This window comes from Oncorhynchus masou, chromosome 33 (assembly GCF_036934945.1).
Source record: "Oncorhynchus masou masou isolate Uvic2021 chromosome 33, UVic_Omas_1.1, whole genome shotgun sequence".
Taxonomy (NCBI): domain Eukaryota; kingdom Metazoa; phylum Chordata; class Actinopteri; order Salmoniformes; family Salmonidae; genus Oncorhynchus; species Oncorhynchus masou.
Window position 1 is genome coordinate 16,826,482 of NC_088244.1, and position 23,816 is coordinate 16,850,297.

The 23,816-nt window shown below is 41.5% G+C and overlaps 1 protein-coding gene across 4 annotated transcripts; it reads right to left on the bottom strand.

Annotated features, from left to right (window-relative positions):
* Window positions 1–6,043: 6,043 nt before the first annotated feature.
* On the bottom strand, window positions 6,044–23,600 carry LOC135527902 (dystroglycan 1-like). 4 transcript variants are annotated; one of them, XM_064956543.1, is made up of 3 exons: window positions 23,325–23,600; window positions 13,115–13,709; window positions 6,044–10,394 (listed from the first exon to the last, which is right to left on the bottom strand). In XM_064956543.1, the coding sequence occupies exons 2-3, from the start codon at window positions 13,487–13,489 to the stop codon at window positions 8,088–8,090; spliced, it is 2,682 nt and encodes an 893-aa protein (XP_064812615.1). In that variant the 5' UTR covers window positions 13,490–13,709; window positions 23,325–23,600; the 3' UTR covers window positions 6,044–8,087. The 4 variants fall into 4 exon arrangements, with proteins under 4 accessions (XP_064812615.1, XP_064812616.1, XP_064812617.1 ...); XM_064956544.1 differs by lacking the exon at window positions 23,325–23,600 and adding an exon at window positions 23,062–23,256; XM_064956545.1 differs by lacking the exon at window positions 23,325–23,600 and adding an exon at window positions 22,782–23,035.
* Window positions 23,601–23,816: the final 216 nt, after the last annotated feature.

The following is a 23,816-nucleotide window of genomic DNA, read 5'->3' on the forward strand; positions in this document are numbered from 1 at the left end:
TTTCAGTTCTGCCCACAAATTTTCTATGAGATTGAGATCAGGGCTTTGTGATGGCCACTCCAATACCTTGACTTTGTTGTCCTTAAGCCATTTTGCCACAACTTTGGAAGTGTGCTTGGGGTCATTGTCCATTTGGAAGACCCATTTGCGACCAAGCTTTAATTTCCTGACTGACGTCTTGAGATGTTGCTTCAACATATGAACATAATTTTCCATCCTCATGATGTCATCTATTTTGTGAAGTGCACCAGTCCCTCCTGCAGCAAAGCACCCCCACAACATGATGCTGCCACCACCGTGCTTCACGGATGGGATGCTGTTCTTCGGCTTGCAAGCCTCTCCCTTTTTCCTCCAAACATAACTCAACACAAATTAATTAATTTCGAAGACAGTGGAGTATGGGGAGTGCAGTTGGTCAATTGTCAAATGTAATCTCTTCTTCATCTTCTCTTTCCTCTTTTTCTCCAACTCTGTTTTTTTGTTTTCCCTTGACCTGAATGTTATCAGTTCTCAAGATGAATGGGCTTATAAATCTGTGCCATAAAAATGAATCATAAGCAGAAATGCGCAGGGGGATATTCAGTACTGTGTGATGTTCAGAACTCAACAGCAGACGTCTAATGACCATAACTGACAAGATTCTCCATTATGTGGAAGAGAGAGGTGTACACTCAATACATCACACTTTTATATGCAATATCATAAACATCATGAAGTATTGCATATCAAAGACATTGAAGAACATACTGTATGAAATAATTGATTAGCAAAAAACAAATAAATCCAATGCACCCAAATTATGTTTAAAAATCCTGTATTGCTCATGCTATGTATTGGCCAGTGAGAGGCTTTGAAGCCACAGGTCAACCATATTAGCACTCCCCATAAGGAGCAGTCCTCCATAGAAATTAATGGAAATCTACAGTATTTCATCTTTCATGGACAAAATGCATTTAACAATTTTTGTTGTTGTAGGATTTCAAAATAGTATACTTAAATATTGTAATTTATGTTTAGATCACACAATATAATTGAAATGTATGCATTAAGATGTCTGTAATGGAATAAATGTGTCATAAACAAATGTAGATATGATATGGCTTCCCCAAAAAACTGTACAATGGTGGAGGAGTACCAAGATGGAGACACAGTGGCTTTAACACAGCACCCCCTGTCAGACATCTAATAAAGATATACTGTATATATATACTGTACTATACCCCAATCCAGCCATCTTTTTTTACCCAGTAATGTTACAGCTTTCGTTGTGGGAAGGAGAGTCGGACCAAAATGCGGCGTGTCGATTACGATTCATGTTTAATGACCAACCACACTAAACACAAACACTACGAAACAATAAACGTAACAAAAACCGAAACAGCCTATACTTGTGTAAACTAACACAGAACAAGGACAAAAGGACACTAAGGACAATCACCCACGAAACACTCAAAGAATATGGCTGCCTAAATATGGTTGAGAACCACTTCAGACAGCCATAGACTTAACTAGAACACCCCACTAAGCTACAATCCCAATACAAACACACCACATACAAAAACCCATGCCACACCCTGGCCTGACCAAATAAATGAAGACAAACACAAAATACTTCAACCAGGGCGTGACAAGTAAGCAAGAATCCCTGCATCAGAAAGGCAGAATGAAAAATGTATATACACTGGGTCACAGAGGAGTCAGTGCACCACATCACCAAGTAAAGTGCTACTTTTAGTGGGAATGCACTGATACAGCCATCTCTGACATCAGAAGGGCAAAGGTCAACAACAATCCATGGAGCTAGCCCAAATTATATAGAATCTGTCCCAAATGACACCCCATTCAAAAGTACTGCACTTAACTGAGACAAAGACACATAGCACCACGCAGATACTGCGTTACCAGCAATGTTATTAGGAGATCAGCTATAATAGCTTCAACAACCACTAGGTTGCTTGCATATGAAGCTGGGTCATTAGTGTCTTTTTAGAATAATTTGACAGTTTGTGTCAATTGGAGAGAGAGAGAGAGAGAGCGTTATTACAGTGGAATAATTGCAGCCTCTCTCAGGGAGAGGTTGCCCTGGAAGCGTCATGTGGCTAATGAGCATTTGTTATGATTCCAGAGAAACAGCCGAACACTTGAAAGGAGAGATTTAATTTGACAGCCAATTTCACCCTGAAAAAACAAATATCTTATTTAGTGTGTTGTAATATACCTGATAGTACTAACAAACAACCTATTTAAAGCTATTCTCAAATAGTAGATATATCTCTGGGATGTGTGTTTTGTTGTTGAAACTCCTTGCTCAAGGGCTTGTACACTCATAAAATGTATGTATGTTCTGTGTGTAATGTAGTGTTATAATGGCTTCTGTCCCAAAGCTATGTAGCTAGCCGAGAAAATACAATTTTGTCTAAAAAGTGTTTTTTTTTCAACTCATGTAATGTAACCCAACACGCAAACCTCATGAGTGGACCTTCAGGGTTAGGGCTGATTGCATATCCCCATTCACTTCAATCTGAATAAACTCATGTCTTCCGTGACAATAATGTGACATAGAGTGGTAGAAGATGGTGTTTTTTGTGCACAGAGCAGTGAAAGGGACCAAAACAGGACAAGCCCAAACTGCCAAGAGGCAGTGCATCAGAGGCATTGACAACTGAAAGGTCAGCTCTGCCTAGGCTCTTATAAAACTCATCAATATTTCATCACATACATTAACCTTCATTCCCAGTACATTATTAATGAGTGCATAGAGTTTTGATGAAGTGGGGGGAGGCGGGATATGAAAAAGCCTAATCTCCAAGTTTTTACATCATTGCCCAACAAAACCCTGCTGTACTTAAGCTACAGCACAATGCAGTGCTTGCAGTCAGTCTGACAAACCCTGCGCACTCATGAGTTACAATAATGGATTATTCTCCATAAGTATTTCCATAAAGCAGTTTCATAAAAGTATAATGTGAATTTACTTTGAATGGCATTCTCTTCAAATCAGTTGACAATTAAGAGAAAGAGACTTTAACTGATTCAACGGTGAGATGAAACATTCAGAAGGTGGCAGATACTGCAGAACTGTAATTAATAGACCTCACATGACCCCCTATTCACCATGACAGTCAGTTATACATAATAAATATCTGTTCAGTACAACAAATTTCTATCTGAATTCTGTGTAACGTTGGACCCTCCTGATCTGTCTTGCATACTCATGACACACGGCAGTGGATCTATGTTGGTTCTAAGGAGGAGTGGAGGATCAACATGAAAATAAACCCTGGAGTTTTGTATAACCGATTAAGCAAAGTATGATAGTATGATTCACTTTACAGGTGTAGGATCATAATTTTACCTGTATTTTGGCAGCAAAATAATCCTGCAGCAATAGGATTTGAACGTTTAGTCCATAATGTTGCTTGACAGGTGGTTAGGCTATTAGCTGGCCAAAATTAGGCTACATGAAAAGTGGAATACTGTTAATATAACAGTGTGTTAGTGCAGGTTTTCAGTTCATTTATGTGAATCACAAAACTCATCTGTATTTCCTGCAGCACAGGACAATTCTCAGCAAGAAAAGAATGATCAAATGAAGATCCTACATTTGTAAGTATAAACACTACAGTATTGCGGAAGAGAGATAGCCACTATAACACATTTTCACATAAGACTCCCATATCATGGTGACTCAATATGCTCTAGCAACTGGGGCTTTCTGAGGAAGAGGGAAAGAGGAATTTCTCTCAGGCCCTGTATTGTGTCTGAAGAGGACCAATGACAAAATGTGGACATTTTCCACTGAAAAACATCTGTTTGTCAATGAGGTATGGGTCTGAAATGCAACACCAACAGCTAATAGAATTGCTTCTGACCTTTCCAGAGTAAGCCATGATAACAAAAGCTCTCTAATGTTAGAATCGTAAGGCAATGATTAGTCATTGTTATAAATAGATAACCCGGCAAAGAGGTAGGAGCCAAGAGCACTGGAAGAGAAGGCTCCCACCTGAAAACATAGTAGGAACACTGCTGTTAGAACAAATATATATTTCTGGCTCTTCTCCTTACATTGGATTTAAATTGATTTATATTACATAAATATACAGTAATTTCTTCTACAAATGTGTGGAACTTGTATGTGGAAACCCATTCGTAGTAGCCAGCTAGGAACTGGGTTAGCCCATATTGTTTTTATAGTAAGCCTACAGTAGTCAAACATACAGTATAATTAGGAATGTGATTGTCAAAATGAAGACAATCATGGGTAAAATCGGTCCACTGTGATTGTAAAATAGGTGTGAGAATCGGCCGTCCAGATTTTCTTGGGTCAAACAATCAGGAATTCCAGATTGGTCAGAAATATCAGTAAATCAAATCCCCTCTCTCAGTAATCCTTAAGGAAAGTTGTGTACTTAGTCCTTACTCGGGCCTGCCTGTGCCTGGTAACAGCACGTGTAGCAGCGCTGGATAGTGGTTATAAGCAACATAAGCGGTTGCTTTAGGGCCCCCAGACCCAATGATTATTATTATATATAATTTTTGGGGAACTCAAGTCGGTGTCTCAATTTACAGTTGAGCGTTAGAATAGTAGAATACACAAGGTGTAAGTTCAGAATGTGGTTGTGGATCATCAGTTTTTCTCTTGTTTTGTCAGTCACTGACAATCACTCAATTAGCCATGTCAGCTAACAATTCTTACATTGCAAAATAAGTTTAGCCAGTTCTGAACTTGTAGTAATCATGGCTGAATATCAACCGGGCACATGCTCAGGAGCACTGACCCCCATTGATTTTGTTAGTCACTCTGACTCAGATATCATTAACATGGCATAAGTTATGGCAAAATGTGTAGAACTGCAGTAATTAGCTTTGAAACTGCAAAAAATATCTCTGCCCATACCTGGCAAAATTAGTAGAATTGCATGACATTTGCTATAAAATGTCACAATTTCTCTCCAACACATGGCAAAATATGTAAAACTATAGAAAATTGCTTTAAAACTAGATATTTTCTAAGCCCCAATGATTACATGTGTAGAATTGCAGGAAATGTACTTTAAAACATTAGCAAAAAATCTCCACCCTTAAGAGGGGGGTCAAACATTTTCTAGGCCTGCTTGGCGTGGGGACCCACCAACCAAATCTCACTTAGAGCCCCCAAAAAGCTTGAGCCTGACTGGCCCTAATCTATCACTCATTGGACTTGCACTTAACAGTGGCGTTTGTCAAATACAAAGACCTTTCCAATCCATCGTCATGAATAATGCAGAGTATACGTCTGCAGGGTCACTCCATTTGTGGTTTCTCACAAGAGGACAACATTTAGTGCTAAAGGTACAAAAGACCTCCAGGTTTAATTAAACCGCCAAAGTAGGGCAAGCTTAATATGGGCTTTTCAAGTGCTACAGCTCCTCTGGTTTACAGTAGCTCCACATTGACACATCTTTGTTCAATGTGTGTGATGATTAAATGATTCACATTTTTCATTATACATATTTGTAACCTGTTCATGTGAACATAAGAGGTTGTGCAGTATTAGGCCCTTGACAACTATCCTGGGTACCAGTCTTAAGATATCATTCCACTCCTGTCATTTGCCAAAGACAGGAGTGGCAAGGAATGAAACATTAGTTAAAAAGACTGGTGCCCAGTTTAATCAAAAACGAGCAGATGGTACGTGTAGCTACACATGTTTAGGATTATGAAAAGTAATATGAGACATGATTTAAAATACTGATAGTTTGTGGAGCCAGAAATGTGTTGCTGATTGATTCAACCGCAAGAGATTCTCAGATATTGATCCCAATCATGATTGTGACAGACATTCTGAAAATGTAAAATGTCTTTACACATACTGTAATATATATGAATCTAGACATTAACCAATCTCATGGAAGTGTTAATATATGAACTGTGAGAAAATGTTTACAAAGCGTGAAATAGAAGAAAATGGTAACGTGATGAAATCTTATCCAATAGTGATACAATACATTTTTCAGAGGAAAAAGTGACCAAAGGGAAAATACAGGGTCTTTGAGGCTTTACAAATAGTAGTACATCTTTATTAATATATTTTCATAAAACAATTTGAGACCGTATCAAAAATTCAGTAAAAACATTAGATTTTTTTTCTCAACCATTTTTCCTTATGGTGATATCAGATATGAAACGTACATTATTCACTTGTCTTCCTCCCACATCGTTTTCTTTACAGGATGCAATATTTTCAGTGATGGGAAAGTCAACTTTTTTTGCCCCCTTCAAACTATGATTTAAATTTATGACATCGTGATCATAAATCTAGACAAAATTGAGAATAAAATGTCCCTCCCACTAGCATAACTCTACTGATAAAACACATTAACGTTATGAGATCTTCAGTTTCACAGGCACACCATTATGTACATACACTTGTCTCACAACTGATGACTGAGAGACTAACGATACAGTGCAGCAGCATAGAGGCAGAGAGCACGGATATTGCAGAACTGTACGTTCCCCCTCACTTTTCTTATTTCATTTACTTAATAAAAGTTACGGTTATTTTCTCTGATAAAATCTCTTCTGCAACAGACCTGGTCCAAGGGAGACCTGAACCTCAAAACTTACATCAACACAAACAATTGATCAATCTAGTAGCCTAATTATTTAATTCCATCAGTTCACTCTGCTGCCTAGTTACAGCATCTCATTGACCCAGCATTATGATGAAAACAGGAATGCTTTGCTTCATCACTACCCTGGAATAGTACAGTGCCTTCAGAAAGTATTCATACCATTATTGCACATTTTGCGTTACAATTTAAAAAGATTCTCTTCCCCTTCACCCATCTACACACAATACCCCATAATGAAAAAATAGTGAAATCATGTTTTTAGAGATGTTTGCTAATTTCTTACATTTAACATAACAAGTCATACCCCCGAGTCAATACATATTAGAATCAACTTTGTCAGCAATTACGGCTGTGAGTCTTTCTGGATAAGTCTAAGAACCTTTTGCAGTTTCACTGTACTGCACAATCGTACTCCTGAACGTATTTAGGGTTACCATAACAAAGAGGTTGAATACTTAAAGATATTTCAGCTTTTCATTAATTAATTTGTAAAACAAATGTGAAAAAGCATAATTCTACTTTGACATTATAGGCTAGTGTGGGTAAGCCAGCGAAACTAAATGTAATCTATTTTAAATTCCAGCTGTAAAGAGTCAAGGGGTGTGAATACTTTCTAAAGGCACTGAATAGTGATCTCTCTGTTTCAGGGGCAAGCTAATACACCAATGTATATTGATGTGGTTATTACTCCTGTTTTGTAAATTTACTTGTTGACCAAGTACAGTACCTGTATAGCAGAGGATATTTCAGTCCCATTGTGCATTAAAAAAAAAAAGTTGTTTTTAGGCTACCAGTTAGAATGTTAGGGCTAGTTTTATTAGGCGTCTGCACCAGGGAAAGTTTTACACCTGTTATTTTTAAAACGTGAAAGAAAGAAAAGGGTAACATTAAGAGGAGAATATAAAATGTAAAGTTATGTAAATAAACCATGGTTTCATGTTTTTAGTTTGACTTTGTCTTAGACGACCTTCTAAAAATAACAGGAGCAAAATCTTAGAGCTAACCCAAAGACCGATAAGTGATATACTGTAATTGGTATAAAGATGAACTTTGTGATTGATAGCCTACAAGTCTGTTGTCATGGTGACATTTGCTCCAAGGCCTCTGCAGCCTACAGTCTCTCACTTTTGCATTATTTTCTATACAATAGAAACAGTACATCTTCAAAGATAAAAATTATTATTCTTGGCAAGAACAGATAAAAATAAAGATTACGCAAGAGTCGAAAGCATAACTATGAAGACAACAAAAGAAAAGAGAGCTGGCGTTTACAAACGGTCTCTGTCCAGTTTTCCTGTGCCAGTGTTAGACAGTACGTTATCCATAGTGGTCACTTATACAGACGTGGTCGTCTACTCCGGCTATGTCAAAGCCATCCCACTGTACAGTGCGTGTAAAATCCCTACGGAAATTGTTTTCAAACAAAGGTCACCACAGCTCCCCCTCCATCCCAAAGCAAAGGCTTTGTAAGCGTTAGGGAGGCACGTAGGGAGGTGGTGACCTGTATGATGTCATGTTCTTGGGGCGGGACCCTTTCCCCTCGATGGGGACAGTGAAGGGTGGCGGGGGCTGATAGGGGGGTGCGTTGGGGTCATCATCATCATGGTAGATGGAGTACTCCTCCATCAGGAGATCCTGGTTGAGCAGGGTGCTGTGAGGGCCAGCCATGTTGGGGTACTCCGGAGGGGGCAGGGGTGGCTTCTCCTCATGCAGGATGAGGGGGATACTGGAGGACGGGGGACACTTGGAGTCATCCAGCTCATCTGCAAAAATGATGGGCACGCCTTTCTTGATGAAGGTAGCCTGCTCCTCAATGCTCATCTTGCCCTTGCGCTTCTTGCGGTAGCAGACCATGGCGATGACGCCGGCAATCAGCAGTAGCGCCGCCACCACCACAGCTGGGATAACTGTGTGCAGGTAAACATCGTCACTGGTGCTACGACCAGTGCCAGGGGAAGGAGTGGCTGGAGGAGGAACAGGGATGGTCACCTCTCCTGGGGGCACAAACGTGTAAGTCTGACATTTGTTGGTGCCGCGGACAGATATGTTGATGGGTTTGAAGTCTGGCTCCATGGCATTGGAGAAGGCCAGAGTGGGCCTGCCCTGGGGGTCAGAGATCTTTCTGCTGAGGATGGTGATCTGGTCCTTGGGACAGGGGCTCTGCTGGAGGCTGTTGTTGGTCCACTCCACCACAATGGAGCCCTTGGTGATACTCCGCAGGGTCACTGTGCTGGTGTTCCGGTCACCCAGTGCATACGCCAGCTTCTTAGTCAGGAGGATCTTTTTGTGGACGTTGTTGGCCAATGTCTTGGGTTCACCATGGAAACGGGCGGCAAAAACAACAGAGGGCTTATCAGTGGCCGGCCAACGGTTGACATGGACCTCAAAGGCATCTATGGTGCTCATGCCTGCCTTGTCGGTGGCCAGCATAAAGTACTCGTGTTTGCCTACGTGTTCTTTCTCTGGGAGACCGTACAGGAGCTGGATGGTGCTGTTAAACTGGATCCAAGATGACTCGCTCACCACTTCGTTGTGGTTCTTCCTCAAAGTAAGACGGAGCTTGTCCGTGGTGCCGTCCTCTTTGTCGAAGAAGGTATCTGGAGGAATCTTCACCTCAAAGTAAGTCCCGACCCAGGCATTCACCTCGTCGATGGGGTTGCGTAGCTGGGGCTTCTCGTTGTTGTAGTCAGGAACAGGAGAAAGAGGGGTGGTGCGTCTGGGTGGCTTAGCCGTGGTGGTCTTAGGTTCTCTGGGCACAGGAGTGGAGGTTTTTGCCTTCTTGGTTTTCTTGGTGGTGGAGGTCTTTGGCCTTTTAGTGGTGCTTGGTGGGGTGGGAAGAGCAGTAGCCTCTGGAATAGCAGGCCGGGTCATAGTAGGCTGGATGGGGATGGTACTGGTGGTGCCCAGGACCCTAGTAGGCTGAGGAGCACCTATGGTAGGAGTGTGGGCTATCTGATCTCTCAACCTGTTAGTGGGCTTCACCGGCAGGGGCAAGGGTCCACGGACAGGGGGAGCAGAACTGTCAGTGGCTGGGGAGATGGAAGGGGATGTGGGGGTGGGAACAATGCGAGTAGGGGGCTCAGGGTAAGTGGTTGGGGGGAGCAGGGAGGGTACAGGGGTGGGGGTGTTTCCCAGCTGCCTCCTGACCCGTTTCACCAAGTGGGGTTTCTTGTTGACGATGTGCCAGCCCACCACTGGGTAGCCTAGCTTGGACGACATGGACCCATCCTTGGCAGGCGATTGGACGCTGTTGATGTTCGGAATGTTAGACTGGTCCAGGGCGCAGCCCAGCTTCCATGACAACAGGGCCCCATTCTCCACCACTTTCTTGGCATTTCCAGGCCCAGCCATGAAGGCGGACATGTCGAACAGGCGGTTGTTAATGACAGGGACCACCCTCATGTGTTCCAGGGGGACACCGGAAAACTTCTTCATGCTGGCCAGCAGGCCTACCCTCTGATGAGCGTTCATCTTGGTGAGGTCAGCATCCAGGATGATGGTGAGAACAGTGACGGGCTCCTCGCTGCCACAGGTGAATGGCTGGAGGTTGTTGGCCTCAGCCTGGAGAGCCAACAGGGACGGCTCACCGTTGGCCCACTCCTCTGGGTGCACCTCAATAGAGAAGACTTCCAAGCCATGGCCACTGTTTATCATCTCAGAGCCAGAGAGGGAGATACGGTGGACACCTCTGTCCTGCTCCAAGGCCAGGCCTCGTAGGATGCAGCTCCCTGTGGCCCAGTACAGCCAGGAGGGTAAGCGTTCCTTTCCCAACTCAGTTAACTACAATAGGAGAGAAGAAAGGGGAACGTTATGGCTCATAGATCAAAAAAAACTCTGAAAGGACAGGGTGTTTCTCACAAGAGGCCGATCCTGACAAAAACCTATCCAACTGTACAGTAATCTTAAGGGTATATCAGACAGACCTGATGTCTCACATTTTTCATTGACTCATTTCGTCCATCTGTACTGAAGTCCACTGACCCTTGTTGAAGTGAGCAGGAAGCTCTGCTTCCAGTGAGCCCCTATTCACAAAACAACAGCCGCCTGAGTCATCTCCCCTTCATTTTGAGACTTTACAATTTGTCCGGATATTATTCCCAATAATACAAGGAGCCAAAAATAATATTTTCTAATTCAAACTCCAAGGAACAAATTGCACAACAGTCAAATAAAAATCAGCATTGATACAGAGAGAGAGAATGTACTGAGGCATGAATATTATGCATATCCATACATAGCATTGCAAATATGTAAATATTTGGCTAGTTAAGAAGCGTAAGGCTTAAACAAATTGCTGCCACATAATTATCTAGCCTAGAGTATGTTTAACATCCAATAGAAATCATTGCAGAGGGGTTCAAAATGTCCATACAAGCTTGGGGAGTAAAAACTGAATAGGAAATAGAAGAGAATGAAAGGGTTGGGGTTATGTAAAGTTAAGCCTATTGGGAAGGACTACAATGCTGCCCAAAATGGCTTTGTTTCCTCCATCCTCACAGATTGAAGGCAATTTTCTGTTCAGCTGTAATAACTGTTCCCAAAATCCAAAGAGAATGAGAGTTGTCTGTTATGTGCAAGGTAACCTCACATTGCCATTTCAACATGGACAGGAAGACTGAAAAAGGCACTATTGTGATCAAGCTCTGGGCACAAAGGATTACAGAAATGAGGTAGAGGAGCATACAGAGTGACATGTTGAATGTTATACACAGAGTGTACAAAACTTTAAGAACACCTTCCTAATATGGAGTAGCACCCCCTTTTGAACAGCCTTAATTCATTGGGGCATGGACTCTACAAGGTGTCGAAAGCGTTCCACAGGGATGCTGGCCCATGTTGACTCCAATGCTTCCCACAGTTGTGTCAAGTTGGCTGGATGTCTTTTGGGTGGTGGACCATTCTTGATACACACGGGAAACTGAGCATGAAACACCTAGCAGGGTTAGTCTTGAACCACTCAAACTGATGCACCTGGCACTTGCCATACCCTGTGCAAAGGCACTTAAATCTTTTGTCTTGCCCATTCACCCTCTGAATGGCTCACATACACAATACATGTCTCAAAGCTTAAAAATCCTTCTTTAATCTGTCTCATCCTAGTCATCTACAATGATTGAAGTGGATTTAACAAGTGATATCAATAAGGGTTCATAGCCTTCACCTGGATTCATCTGGTCTGTCTAGGTCATGGAAAGAGCAGGTGTTCCTAATGTTTTGTTCACGCAGTATAACTTGGATTGCAAAATTACAGGAACTTTCAATAAAATCTCTTTTTAATACAGAAATCCTGGTTGGAGGATTCTAGATTTCCTCATTCTGTGAATCCTCCAACAAGGATTTCTGGAAAACCAGGGAATTTATTGAAAGTTTCAGGAATTTTGCAACCCTACATATAAACTGGCATATTATCATATAAAAAGAAGTCAAACATCTGAGCAGCTTAACATCAAAATTAAATTGCATTCATGTATTCAATGGCACGATCGCATTCAGGACATCATACATTATCTTTTCATTGAAATACAACGGTACACAAAACGGTCCGTTCTAGAGAGCTCTGTTCAATCAAAACCGATAACCAGGTTTCCTAATGTCGGTAAAATACAAACTTCACTCCTTCAGCACAGAAAATTATGAACCTAAAAAGTAACCATTGCCAACTATGTAAAAATAGCCTACATAAAGCCAACAAATAAAAACATTGCAGCCTGCAGGTAGAAAACATTCAGATACAAATAAATATCCAAATATCCAATAAATCACAGTCTGCAACGAACTTGAAGCACTGTATTAACTATTAACTTGGGACCAGCCCGACGCTTGCACTTGCAAACTTGCAACATTGCATAATATATTTTTGGCCCTCAGTTTCTCCGCCAGTGAGGTCAGGAAAGAAAACTGTAGGTTATTTGCGCAAGGGATAAGAACCAGTGCTCGACTTGGGCAAGAACTCACTGGAGCAGAGTACCGGCACATTAAATGTTCTAATGCTTGAGCTCCTGTTCCTCTTATAGAAAACCAGCTCAAAAGTATTGTGGAGCTCCTGCACCTAAATATAAAAACAGTACCGGCACCCAAAATGAGTACGGTTATCAAAAGGGAGAGAGCTGGAAAGATTTTTCAAATGCATTGAGCTATACAGAGCCTTCTGCATTGCTACGATATTTGGGAGCCTCTTACCACATTTTCCCCACGGAGCCTCCTACCACATTTCCGGATCAAGCCTAAATGAGCTTTTTGTCTAGGCCTCCACAATGGATTAGTTCACCGATATGGGCCAAATATATATCGGTGTTACTGCTCGACTAAAACAATCTTGGTCGACCGATAGCTTAACGACCAAACAATCGACTAATTGGGGTCAGCCCTAATTATTACTATCAGTGTTCATATGGACATTACAGCGGTGGTTTGATTATCACCATTAGATCCACCACCAGTATGTGGGGAGGATCACTATATTCAATCAGCAGTAACGTCCTAGTCATGACAATGCTTACCTTAACATTGCAACTGCCATTCTTCGCCCTGGGCGGGATCCTCAACTGGAACCCCTGGCCCACCACCGCTGAGGAGTCAGGGATTCCTGCAGGGGCCACCTCTGTGACTGCAGCCAGGGATTCTGGGATACCCGTGAGAGGTCCCTCTGTGGCTACAGAGGCTGCAGTCTGCAGGTCAGAGAGGACAGAGGAGTGCATGGAGGCTTCCAGGTCCACCGACAACATCTCCCCCAGGCCCTCCACCAGTGGTCTCCCAGGCACACTGCCCTGGACCAAGGCCACCAGAAGCCCCAGCACCAGGGGGATAGTCCTGCCTGGGGGAGGTCTGGTTCTTCCCACACTTCCACAGTCCCAACCTCTCTGTTTACAGTGCATAGTGGTATGCCTATGTGTTCCCCGCCTCCTCCTTAGGACGACTTCAGGACCACATGCACTGGAAGTCAGAGTGATGGGACGAGAGTGGTGGTTTGGTTCCTCTGGATGTTTTTCTTTGTTGATAATTAATAAGGTTTTATTTTGTGTTTCCTTTGTCGTCTTCCTCTGTTATCCATGAAGAGTCTGTGGCAGGTAGTTAGTCAGCCATGTTAGTCAGCCACTGCAAAGAAAGAACCACTGTAAGAACCTGATGTCATTTTTTAAATTAATAAACTCATCAAGTGTTATTTGCCTCCACAAAAGACCTCTCAAGCTTGTGCGGGCAAGTCCATTTTTAAATACTGTATAATAACAAAGAAATTCTCTGCACACATTGTGTTGGGTTTTACAAAATATTGAGCGCAAGAGTTTTAACTAACAATATTTCAATGCAATAGTCCATGAAGTGGGTGAATGTAATAATGACAAAACAAAACGACTGGGGCAAAACTGAGTGCTAAAAACATTTTGCATTCCCAGGATAGAGACATTTTTTTTGTTGCCTTTATCAGAGCAGTTATGAACTAGCAATCTAGTGGGAGGCCTGACTAAATGAACAAGCAGAATCTAAAAACAGGCTTTGATACAGAAGACCAAACATGATGTAGTATTCCAATACAGACAGTGCCATAATTATTTGCTAAGAGGGTATGTTGATCTCCCACTGATCTCTTCGCATGTCATGGAGTTTTCAGAATAGCAGTTCTCATGAGATGGCAGACAGAGTCAAAGGTCGTTTGTCTTGGTTGTAAGTTTTAATTAGGTGCCCTGGGGGTGGGAATTAGAGCCTCCACTGTGCTGACCCAGCCAACCCCAATTCTGTAACGCTGAGAGACGGGCAGTCCAGGGTCGGCCAATCGCCTGGAATCCTAATGCCAAGCAAACAGTCCTGATGAGCAGACGTCACAGCCTATAACAGACCATTTTTCACAAGAGAATTTTGAATGGAAATGAGCATTTATATTGCCTAAAGAGGAAAATTCCTATTTACAACTGGCAGCTGTTATTGCATGGTTGTACTGTTCCTATAGGTCTCATTTTCTCCATTCAGTTGTGTTCAGCGTGAACTTATTCAGAGGTAGGATTGCAATGGGTTGGAAACTTTCCGGTAAATTTCCAGAATTTTTCCATGGGAAGTTAGGAAACATTCTTAGGCTTAAATTCATTTTAAAAAGTTTATAAGCAAACTAGCGGTCGACCGATTTGATTTTTCAACACCGATACCGATTATTGGAGGACCAAAAATAGCAGATACCGATTTTTTTTTAAATCGTCCGATGTATGCATGCATTGTATAATAATGACAATTACAACAATACTGAATTAACACTTATTTTAACTTAATATAATACATCAAAATCAAGTTAGTCTAAAATAAATAATGAAACATGTTCAACTTCGTTTAAATAATGCAAAAACTAAGTGTTGGAGAAGAAAGTAAAAGTGCAATATTTGCCATGTAAGAAAGCTAACGTTTCAGTTCCTTGCTCGGAACATGAGAACATATGAAAGCTGGTGGTTCTTTTTAACATGAGTCTTCAATATTCCCAGGTAAGAAGTTTTAGGTTGGAGTTATTACAGAACTATTTCTCTCTATACCATTTGTATTTCATATACCTTTGCCTTTCGATGTTCTTATAGGCACTATAGTATTGCCAGCCTAATCTCGGGAGTTGATAGGCTTGAAGTCATAAACAGCGCAATGCTTGAAGCACAGCGAAGAGCTGCTGGCAAATGCAGGAAAGTGCTGTTAGAATGAATGCTTACGAGCCTGCTGTCTACCACCGCTCAGTCAGACTGCTCTATCAAGTCATAGACTTAATTATAATATAATTAACACACAGAAATATGAGCCTTAGGTCATTAACGTAGTCAAATCCAGAAACTATCATTTCAAAAACAAAACTTTTATTCTTTCAGTGAAATACGGAACCGTTACATATTTTATCTAACGGGTGGCATCCCTAAGTCTAAATATTGCTGTTACATCCATTTCATGTAATAATTATGTAAAATTCTGGCAAATGAATTAGTCTTCGTAAGGAAGAAATGGTCTTCACAGTTTGCAACGAGCCATGCAGCCCAAACTGCTGCATATACCCTGACTCTGCTTGCACAGAACGCAAGAGAAGTGACAATTTCCCTAGTTAAAATAAATTAATGTTAGCAGGCAATATTAAGTAAATATGCAGGTTTAACAATATATACTTGTGTATTGATTTTAAAGAAAGGCATTGATGTTTATGGTTAGGTACACATTGGTGCAACGACAGTGCTTTTTTCACGAATGCACTTGTTAAATCACCCGTTTGGTGAAGTAGGCTGTGATTCGATGATAAATTAACAGGCACTGCATCGATTATATGCAAACGCAGACTACTAAGTAGATAAACTAGTAATATCAACCATGTGTAGTTAACTAGTGATTATGTTAAGATTGTTTTTCTTATATGATAAGTTTAATGCTAACTAGCAACTTACCGTGGCTCCTTGCTGCACTCACGTAACAGGTAGTTAGCCTGCCATGCAGTCTCCTCGTGGAGTGCAAAGTAATCAGCCATAATCAGTGTACAAAAATGCAGATTACCGATTGTTATGAAAACTTGAAATCGGCCCTAATTAATAAGCCATTCCGATTAAATCGGTCGAACTCTATTATAAACAGTGAACCTTTGTGGGATACACAAGGCAATTCTAGGTATTGTAGCATATTTTGGCTAAACTATCCAATTCAATGGAATTGATGCATGCACAGTGCATGCATCACAGTGCATTCTTCCATCACATGTACAGCTGATTCTCAAGACCTTGCACACTAATGAGATGCTATTGAGCCCACACTACTACACTGTCTGAGCAAAGGACTACATGCTTTCTGATAAGTTTTGATTACAATACTGGGTGAGGTGAATATATTTTATATGACATACATGATTTGTTGTTAAGTAGTAAATAGAAGCCTCCAGAAAAGTGTTTAAATCACTTCTAACTACATTTCTGCTAGTTTTTGCTATTCATGTGGGTTTTAGCTTGCTTAAGAGTATTAATTCAAGAGTATTAATTGGTCTAAAGTGGAGTCCTACCCTCACATCACACCCATTGGCTGTGCTGCTCATGCATTGAATCTGCTCCTCAAGGACATGGCACTGAAAACAATGGATAGACTCTACAAGAGAGCCAAAGAAATAGTAAGGTATGTGAAGGGTCACCAAGTTATAGTAGCAGTCTACCTCACCAAGCAAAGTGAGAAGAATAAGAGCACCAAATTGAAGCTGCCCAGCAACACCCGATGGGGTGTTTGACAGTCTCCTGGAGGGGAAGGAGTCTCTCCAAGAAATGGCCATATCACAGTATGCCGATATGGACAGCCCCATCAAGAGGATCCTTCTGGATGATGTATTTTGGGAGAGGGGTAAGCAGCCTGAAGCTCCTGAAACCTATAGCAGTAGCCATTTCACGGATTGAGAGAGACAATGCCATGCTGTCTGATGCTCAGACTATGCTTGCAGATGTAAGAGAAGAAATCCGTACTGCCCTGACCACTTCACTGTTGACACGGGAAACTGCAGTTCTGAAATACATGAAAAAGCATGAAGACTTCTGCCTGAAGCCCATACACACCGCAGCGTACATGTTGGAACCCAAGTATGCTGGCAAGAGCATCCTGTCTGGTGCAGAGATCAATAAGGCCTATGGTGTCATCACTACCGTGTCGCGCCAACTTGGCCTGGATGAGGGCATGATTCTTGGCAGTCTGGCAATGTACACTTCCAAGCAAGGGCTTTGGGATGGAGACGCAATACGGCACTCGTGCCAACATCTCATCCGCCACCTGGTGGAAGGGACTTTGTGGATCTGAGGCTCTTTCCTCCATCATCCTCCTCCAAATCCCACCAACATCAGCCGCCTCAAAGTGCAACTGGTCCTTGTTTGGGAACACACACACACACACACCAAAGCACGCAACAGGCTGACCAATACAAGAGTTGAAAAATTGGTGGCCATCCGGACAAATTTGAGCCTGATGAGCCATCCTCAACCAGGTTGGAAAGTGACAGTTAATTTGAGGCCTCAGAGTCTGATGTTGAAGAGGTGGACATTGAGGAGGTCCAGGGAGCAGACATGGAAGCCTGAGAGGAAGACAACCAAATCTTTAGTTTCTAGACTATCATTTTACAGATGTTGAAAACGTTTTTGGGAGACGTTGTCATTGGGGATCATTCAATATTCCTTTTCTTTTGTTGTTCAGTGAAATCATCCCATGTGAAGAGTCAACTCATTTAATTAAAGTTCAATGGGTAACTAAATTGTGATTTTTATTTCTATTGGAAGGATTTAATCATTTGTAATGTCCACTGATTGTTATTGTTTGTCACCAAAACATCTACATTTAAAATTGTATTAATATTAATTCCCATATATTCCCACAGAAATTTTCCACCTCTGAATATTCTCCAAAATGTGCAACCCTATACAGAGGGATCTTTAAAAGCCTGCCCTTACAGTACCTTTCGGAAAAAACCAATTAAAAGGGGATGAGAAAGTTCAGCACCACAGACAAGCACAGCTTTGATTCCCCTTTGGTCTGTCTGACACTACAATAGTAATTCTGCCTTCATCAAACCCCAAAGGCAACTGATAAGGCTTAACATACAAATGGATCTAAGAATTTTCTCTCCCCTTTTAAAAACACATGCCAACATCATTCAGCCTCTGAAAAGAAACTAAAAGAGAGAAGGGAGGGTCAGGATCCCTGGTCTGTTCACTCTGCTCCGCCGGCCTGGCTAAAGCTGTTCAGAAGCCAAACCCCGTCATCACATTGCTTTCGAGATCAGAAGTGATCAACTGCAGAACCTCAACTTAGATGCAAAGTCAGCAAATCGTCTAAAGTTAGGGCTAAGTGTTTTCCAAGGGAGCCTTCACTCATAGCGACTCAGTCGATCGTTTGAGTGGGGAATTTAAAGTTTAGGCCTATTCATTCAATATATCAGATTTTTTTTTCCCCCCTCTTTTTCCTCCCAATTTCAATCTGGTCTCATCGCTGCAAAACTATGCATTTTGCTTGAAGTTTTGCATCACAACAATGAAGTGTAAGGGGACACATTTTTAAAATGGACTGGATCTTTAATTTTACCCCCCTTTTCATGATATCCAATTGCGATCTTGTCTCATCGCTGCAACTCCAACGGGCTCGGGAGAGGTGAAGGTCAAGTCATGCATCCTCCAAAACATGACCGGCCAAACCGCGCTTCTTAAAACCTCTTGGTGTTAGGGGGCAGTATTTTCATTTTTGGGGAAAAAAACGTTCCCGTTTTAAAGGGGATATTTTGTCAGGAAAAGATGCTAGAATATGCATATAATTGACAGCTTTGGATAGAAAACACTAACGTTTCCAAAACTGTAAAGATCTTGTCTGTGAGTATAACAGAACTGATGTTGTAGGCAAAAGCCTGAGAAAAATCCAATCCGGAAGGGCCCAAGGTTTTTAAAATCGCTGCGTTCCAATGACTCCCTATTCAGCTGTGAATGTACCGTCAACGAGCTTACGCTTTCTACGTATTCCCCAAGGTGTCTACAGCATTGTGACGTAGTTTTACACATTTCTGTTGAATAGCCGTAGGCGGCCACATTACGTAAGTGGTCACATGGTGGCTCCAAGAGAGATTCTCGCGTAAAATACAGAGGTAGCCATTACTCAAATCGGTCCTAGTGAAAAACGAATTGTCCCGACGGATATATTATCGAACGTTTGTTATGTTTGTCGATATTATGGAGCTAATTTTTAATATTTCTCGGCGTTGTGGTGACCGCAATTTCCGGGCGATTTCTCAGCCAAACGTGAAGAACAAACAGAGCTATTTCGCATACAAAAATAATATTTTGGGAAAAAATGAACTTTGGCTGTCTACCTGGGAGTCTCGTGAGTGAAACCATCCGAAGTTCAAAGGTAAACAATTTAATTTGATTGCTTTTCTGATTTCCGTGACAAGGTTGCCTGCTGCTAGCAAGGCATAATGCTATGCTAGGCTATGATAAACTTACGCAAATGCTTGTCTAGCATTGGCTGTAAAGCATATTTTGAAAATCTGAGATGACAAGGTGATTAACAAAAGGCTAAGCTGTGTTCCAAAAATATTTCACTTGTGATTTTCATGAATAGGAAGATTTTCTAGGAAGATTTATGTCCGTTGCGTTTTGCTAATTAGTGTCAGATGATGACAACGGTCCCGTTCACGGGATGGGGCGTCACGACAGGTCAACACCCGCCTGGTTAACCCAGAAGCCAGCCGCACCAATGTCAGAGGAAACACTGTTCAACTGACATTTTAGGTCAGTCTGCAGGCACCTGGGCCGTCACAAGGGGTGGCCAAGTAAAGCACACCCAGCCAAACCCTCCCCTAACAACGCTGGGCCAATTGTGCGCCGCCTTATGGGACTCCCGTTCACAGCCAGTTGCGACACAGACTGGGAACGAACGCGGGTCAGTAGTGACGCCTCAAGCACTTGCAATGCAGTGCCTTAGACTGCTGCACCACTCAGGACGCTCTATATTTCAGACTTTTAAAATGCCAGTTATGCCCCATTTACATACTTTCTCAATTTTAAAGAGATGGTCTACCTGTTTCTGTAGAGTGATCCATTGACAACAGAAAGCACTGCCGTTTTTTCTGTAGAAGGAGATGACGAGATCACCAGCTGGGTAAGAGGGAATGTTCCATTTAGCCCCATCCACAGGGTTCCTTTGCTCGGCACTATCCTACATATAATCTGCAATGCTGGATTCAGGCAGGCACACACCATCTCGAATGCATGGCTTTAAAAATATATATTTACTGCTGCAAGGGCAGCTACACAATTGCTGATGTTGCCTAATTTGAAGCAATTGTACAATTGGCAAGTTCTTAAATCCCTCTTTGGCCGAGTAGTCAGTCATCTGCTTTTCAACCAGTAGATGTTTCTATGGTGTTTAGGTTCACTACCCAACCTTTCTGAAGCTGTAAACCATGACAGCTGTAGCTTAATACTCTGAACTAGTTAGTCATCCTCGTTTCACCTAAAACCAGTCTGCTCTGATGACTTATTCCATAACTCTGAGACATGCAGATGTAGGTTAGATCAGAGATCCCAATCAAACCACTACCAGAGACAATTCTATGGTCTGCACTCTCCCTCCTTGCATGAGGCTCTCTCCTCCCTTCCGCTAGGAGCCCCTGACTCAGAGCAGTCTGAATAGAAAACACTGTACAGTCAGTCACACTTTCTATAGCTGCCTCCTTAAGAGAGAGACAGCCAAGCTGGCAAACTGGCAGGGGATGGCCTATATTAGAAGAGGCTGGTGAAGTCCACATAAAAGAAACAGGCCTACATAATGGACTGCTAGGCTCGATCATCCAATTCACTTTCCCTCTGCTTATTATACAACAGCACAAACAAGTAACACCTGCCATGTTTACATAAAACAGTGTTTATAGCAATATTCTACACAGGCAAAAAAAAAGCTATTTGTGCGACAGTGTGCATCAAAGTGAGCAGGCTACTCACTGTGGCCTAGATTCTATTATGTTCCAATTTCCTGAACATGATTCAATCATGTGTTCAAACCAAGGATTCATTTCAAGGCCCATTTCCCAAACAAACAAGAAAAGTATTTGATGTGTTTCTGTTCGCGCCATACCTAGCTACAGTGCAATAGCAAGGAGGAATATGATGCAACGAATACAAACAAAAGCAGTGGATTTCTTAAGGAGTCTGAGACCTTAGTTTAAATGGTGAAGACTTGTCAGTAGATTGTGACATTTCCGTTGTAGCCTATACCCAACAGTCGTGCCATCCCTGAGAACAAAGATCTTTGACATAAACCCTAGTAGGAAGCCTCAGTTAGCAGTCTTGAAAATATGTTAAACAGCAGGTGCTTTAAATTCAACAAAAAGCCAAAGAGCACCAAACAAACAAACTCTGTAAAATTGATACTTCTAAGAATGCAAAGTTAAATTTGGTAAGGTTGCAATTTGGGAAGGTCTGTCAGTAGCCTAAATCACAACCGAACAGCTACTATATCTCAACTCCTCACACAATATAACAGAACAATTGGTTCAACTAACTTCAAACTAAAATGAAGTATTTTTTATAAATTGAAAAACGCAGTGTGACAGAGCACATTATGTTAGGGCTTCAAAGCCTTGTGAAAATTAAAGCAAATGTTGTTACCATGCTGACAATTTCCTACCATATTTACAGTCAGAATAATATAGCCGTGTTCATCCCCATGTAGAAAGGATGTCTGCCCCATCCAGTTCCAACCAAAGAGGAAAAGTTCACATGAAATTACATCCGTAATTCCTCTTCACAATCATTTGCAGTGGAAATAACTTGAAACCATCCAAAATAATTAGGCCTCAAATGCACAGTGGCATTCAGAGCAAATTGAATTGACGTATCCAACGTCCACCAAAGCAGCCACTGGATAGTACATGATCTGAATATTAAACATTTCAACAAGACAAGCTTGCCTTGCAATCTCAGACGATTGGATGTTACCCAGTCAGACCCCAACCACTGAACAACATAGCTGAAAGTAACTTAGCTAGCTAGTAAGTAGGCTTTTCAAATGTTAGCCTACATATCCTTCTACGAAGGTCAACTAACTTAAGTGTAAGAGAGAAATGTTTTTTTTTAGCTAATGTTGCTGTGAAATCCAATCAAGCTGCAATTTAATGTGATTCAAATTATAAGACGGTAGTCAGTAGCCAATATGGCAAGGGAAGTTGAGAGAACTAATTTAGTTAGTCAAGTCTTAAAGCCAAATGATCAACAGTAGCAAGATGAGACAATGTAACGTAGTCTAGTACTACTAACTAGTTACTTAACCTTACATGCTAGCGTAGCTAACTCAAAGTAATAAAGGTTCCCTGTATTTAAAATATGAGCGCTAAAAATATTTTAATATTCGCCATAGCTGCCGTGAAGACAGACAATATTCACAGCACTGGCAAACAAACATAGCTAGCTACTAAATTATGTGAGCTAGAATATTAGCAGAATAAATAATTGAACCTGGAATTATCGACAAAGTCTGGATACAAAAAGATAAAAGGCATTCTGTCATTCCATTACAAGGAGGGCCCTGCCTGCCCCGTTTCGGGTGGTATGCTAACTAGCTAGCTACAGCAAGCTAAGTAGCTAGTGAGATAACGTTAGAGAAGCAGGCCATTGCTAGCTAGCTTTATTAGACTTTAACATATTAGACACTTACAAACATCAATCGCAATGCAATCCTTCCAACAGTGATGATACATTTTTTAACACGAACGGATTGTTTTGGTAACAAATATGCCAAGAACCGCAAGTCGATACGACCATCACAGCGCTCGAGCGAGATGCACCTGTTCTAACCGTACGCGGAAAGGACTCGCGGTTTTAGCTAGTCGTGTGTTCGATCTAGGCTAGAGCTGCACTAAAACCCTACCTTGCTCAATGTAGCTAGCGAAGTTGGTTATTAAAAACAGACAATTGATTCAATAAAAAATACGAACGTTTGCCTCTTTTCTCCCGTTCCATCCATTATTTTAAGATGTCGACGACGAGAACCGAAGAATGACCACTGTTGTTAACCTTCCGCCAAGAAGATGCAGTAGAAACTAGTCTCGATTAATCGAATGTGCTAGCTAGTCTTTAGAATGGATGGTGACGAAAGACACTAACAATTTAGGATGAATGATGAATAATAAAAACGGTTTGCTTTTGTTTATTTAGAGAACTTGCTATTATATTGAGATAAATAATCATGAAAACTGACCTTGTTAATTTAGGTAAGAATGTTTCCTCTTTTCTCCCTTTCAGTTCCTCATCGGTGTGAAAAGAAAACCGCGATAAACTCAAAAACCTAAATAGCCATCGTTTACGCGTTTAGTGTCACTAGACATAAAGACAAATTGGTAGGCCAACCCCGAAAAGTCGCCGCTATCCAGCTCAGTTGTCAATGTATTTTTAAACATATGTTCAACATTGTTAATCAGCTGGAAAAGATTGCCGCTTCACGCGTCTCCTAGTCCTCCCACACTGCTGCTCTCCCCCACCCTATTCTTGGATTTTTTGGTTTGTTATAATCTCGCTATCTCACATAACTCCTCCCGTTTACAGATTCCCACCCTAATTTGCAGTGGTGGTAAAAGTACTAAATTCTCATATTTGAGTAAAAGTAAATATACCTTAATATAAAATGACTCAAGTGAACGTCACCCAGTAAAATACTACGTGAGTAAAATTATAAAAGTATTGATTTTAAATA

Coding starts and splice junctions, on each gene's coding strand:
- LOC135527902 (XM_064956543.1), bottom strand. CDS start 13,489: ATGCACTGTAAACAGAGAGGTTGGGACTGTGGAAGTGTGGGAAGAACC. Junction 10,395..13,114: donor ATGGCAGTTGCAATGTTAAG/GTAAGCATTGTC, acceptor CTCCTATTGTAG/TTAACTGAGTTGGGAAAGGA.